This window comes from Juglans regia, chromosome 14, assembly GCF_001411555.2.
Source record: "Juglans regia cultivar Chandler chromosome 14, Walnut 2.0, whole genome shotgun sequence".
NCBI lineage: Eukaryota > Viridiplantae > Streptophyta > Magnoliopsida > Fagales > Juglandaceae > Juglans > Juglans regia.
Window position 1 is genome coordinate 13,078,522 of NC_049914.1, and position 2,817 is coordinate 13,081,338.

Sequence of the window (2,817 nt, forward strand, 5' to 3'; positions counted from 1 at the left end):
GAGCAAAATCATGTCCCTGATTCTATCCCTTCTTCATCTTCTGATTTTACCCCTCCTCAGACTACTCTACGCAGGTCCAGTAGAACTCGAAGAGCACCTGCATACCTGCAGGATTTCCATTGCCAGCAGGTTGCTACACTTGACCCTTCTCGGTCAGGATCCGAGACTCAAGGTTCATGCCTCTTCAATGCTAAAGGTTCAAAAGTATCTTTTCCTTTATCTGATTCACTCTCTTATAAATCTCTTTCACATGCTTTCAAGGCTTTTACTACTTCTATCTCTTTACATACTGAACCTACTTCTTACACCCAAGCCATTCAAGAACCTGTTCGGTGTAAGGCAATGAAACAAGAACTTGATGCTCTTGAAAATAATGGAACTTGGATTGTTGTTGACTTGACTTCTGACAAGAAAACAATTGATTGCAAATGGGTCTACACATACAAATTTAAGGCGGATGGGACCATCGAGTGAGCTAAGGCTCGCTTGGTTGCAAAAGGATTTACGCAACGAGAGGGGATTGATTTTCAAGACACCTTCTCACCCGTTGCTAAGTTGGTATCTATACGTTGTCTCATTGCAATAGCAGCAATTAAAGGATGGGATCTTCAACAAATGGACGTGAACAACGCTTTCCTTTATGGAGACCTTGATGAAGAAATATACATGCGTTTACCTCCTGGTCATCCATCCTCAAGCTTGAACAAAGTGTGCCGGTTACAAAAAAGCATTTATGGTTTAAAACAAGCTTTGAGGCAGGGGAATCCCAAGCTTTCATCTTCCTTAATTGAATTCGGATTTGTCCAATCCAAGGCAGATTACACCCTATACACCAAGACCACAACCACATCATTCATAGCACTTCTTGTTTACGTAGACGATATAATCCTAATGAGTTCTGATCCTCAGTCCACTTTTGTTGTCATAGGATTCTTGGAAACAAAATTTAAGATCAAAGATCTTGGAAGTCTTAAATATTTTCTTGGTATTGAGGTGGGTTGCACGAAAGGAGGTATCCAACTTTGCCAAAGAAAGTATGCTTTGGACATACTTTCTAAAATTGGATTGTTGGTAGCAAAACCATCTAATTTGCCTATGGAGCCAAATGTTAAGTTTAGTAAAGATGAAGGGGAATTGTTCAAGGATCCAGCACTATATCGAAGATTGATCGGCAAGCTGCCCTATCTCACCAACACATGGCAAGATTTAAGCCAAAGTCTGCACCTATTAAACCAGTTCAAGGAGGCCCCCCGTGATCCTCATTTTAATGCAGTCCTCAAAGTTATCAGATATGTAAAAGGAACCCCAGGACAAGGACTTTTCTTCCCTGCGAATTCAAAGATGGAACTTGTAGCATACTCGGATGCAAGCTGGGCCAATTGTCCCGAAATGAGGCGCTCTACAACTGGATTTTGTGTCTTCATTGGCATATCACTCGTGTCATGGAAATACAAAAAACAGACTACTGTATCTAGATCATCAGCAGAACTCGAGTATAGGGTCATGGCTTCAGTTTTTTGTGAACTCACATGGATTAGATATTTTCTTGCTGATCTAAAAGTACTAATATTAAATCTTGCAACTTTGTATTGTGATAACTTGGCAGCAATTCACATTGCTGCAAATCTCGTCTTTCACAAGCGAACAAAGCACATTGAATTAGATTGTCATCTAATTCGTGATAAGATCACAGAAGGACAAGTAGTCACAACTCATGTTTTTTCTCATTCTCAGTTGGCTGACTTGTTCACTAAGCCCCTACACTCACCTGCCTTCACACGACATTTATCCAAGATGGGAGTAACTAACATATACTCTCCATCTTGCGGGGGGATGTTGAGACTACCAGAAAAGAATTCCCCACTACCCCTTGACACTGATTCTCCACAACAAGACGCGTACTGCATAGACATTTGCAGAGATGAATAAACGTGAATATTCTTCTGTTAGTTAGTTACAATTGTAATGAGCTATAAATTGTATTTCCTTCTTTTATATTTATTTCTTTTAGTATATATATCAGTTGTCAGTATATGGATTAATACAAGGAATGAATCCCATCTTTCAAACATTTTCTTTCTCTGTTTTCTTCTGCTGCTTAACTTCCTTCAGAGTCGTCCTTGAGCTTTGCTCGGACACCTTGCCTCATATAAAGTTATCAATAGTGGGGTCGCCCTTAAGCCATGATTAGCCTCCCGCCCCACCCTCATTGATTAGTGCATGTTGAGGATAGTCCTCAAGCCCTACTCAAACACCTTGCCTCATAAAAAATCCAAATATCTCCATTAGTAGAGCAAGCATTAGTCCTCCATAAATGCTTCATGTAGGCCCGCAACCCTACCTGGTAAAGCCGGGCTTGTACCCGACCCGCAATTCTCATCATAAGGCGCCAACCCAAACCGACTCAACCTGAACAAAAGCAAACCGGGTTGAACCTGTATGACTTGACCTTTAAAGCAAGTTGTTCTCCTTCTCCATGCTTCCAGAAACGAAAGCTTATCTTTTTCAAAAAAACATGAGAAACGAAAACTGATTCAGGTTGAGGCATGGAAGGAAAAGTCGCCCTAGGATCGAAGGAGAAGATCTCAATGAAAAAGTGAGGCATCCCGAAGCCTCGACCTACCCAACACCAACAGCAGCGGCGGCGACAGCAGATCTGTAAACGGCGGGGTCTAGCTCCAGAAACGCTACGCTGAAGGCACAGAAGCAGATCTGTAAACATCGGTGTCTAACGACGTCTTCTAGACTCTTCTCTTCTCTTCTCTTCTCTACATAGCAAGCTCAAAAAATTACTTCCTTTCAAAAGCAATAATCAGA

At 41.4% G+C, this 2,817-nt stretch overlaps 1 protein-coding gene across 1 annotated transcript; it reads left to right on the top strand.

The window, feature by feature from the left end:
* Positions 1-615: 615 nt before the first annotated feature.
* Positions 616-1,929, top strand: LOC118344565 (uncharacterized mitochondrial protein AtMg00810-like). Its single transcript, XM_035685583.1, has one exon. The coding sequence runs from the start codon at positions 616-618 to the stop codon at positions 1,927-1,929; it is 1,314 nt and encodes a 437-aa protein (XP_035541476.1).
* Positions 1,930-2,817: the final 888 nt, after the last annotated feature.

Coding starts and splice junctions, on each gene's coding strand:
- LOC118344565 (XM_035685583.1), top strand. CDS start 616: ATGGACGTGAACAACGCTTTCCTTTATGGAGACCTTGATGAAGAAATA.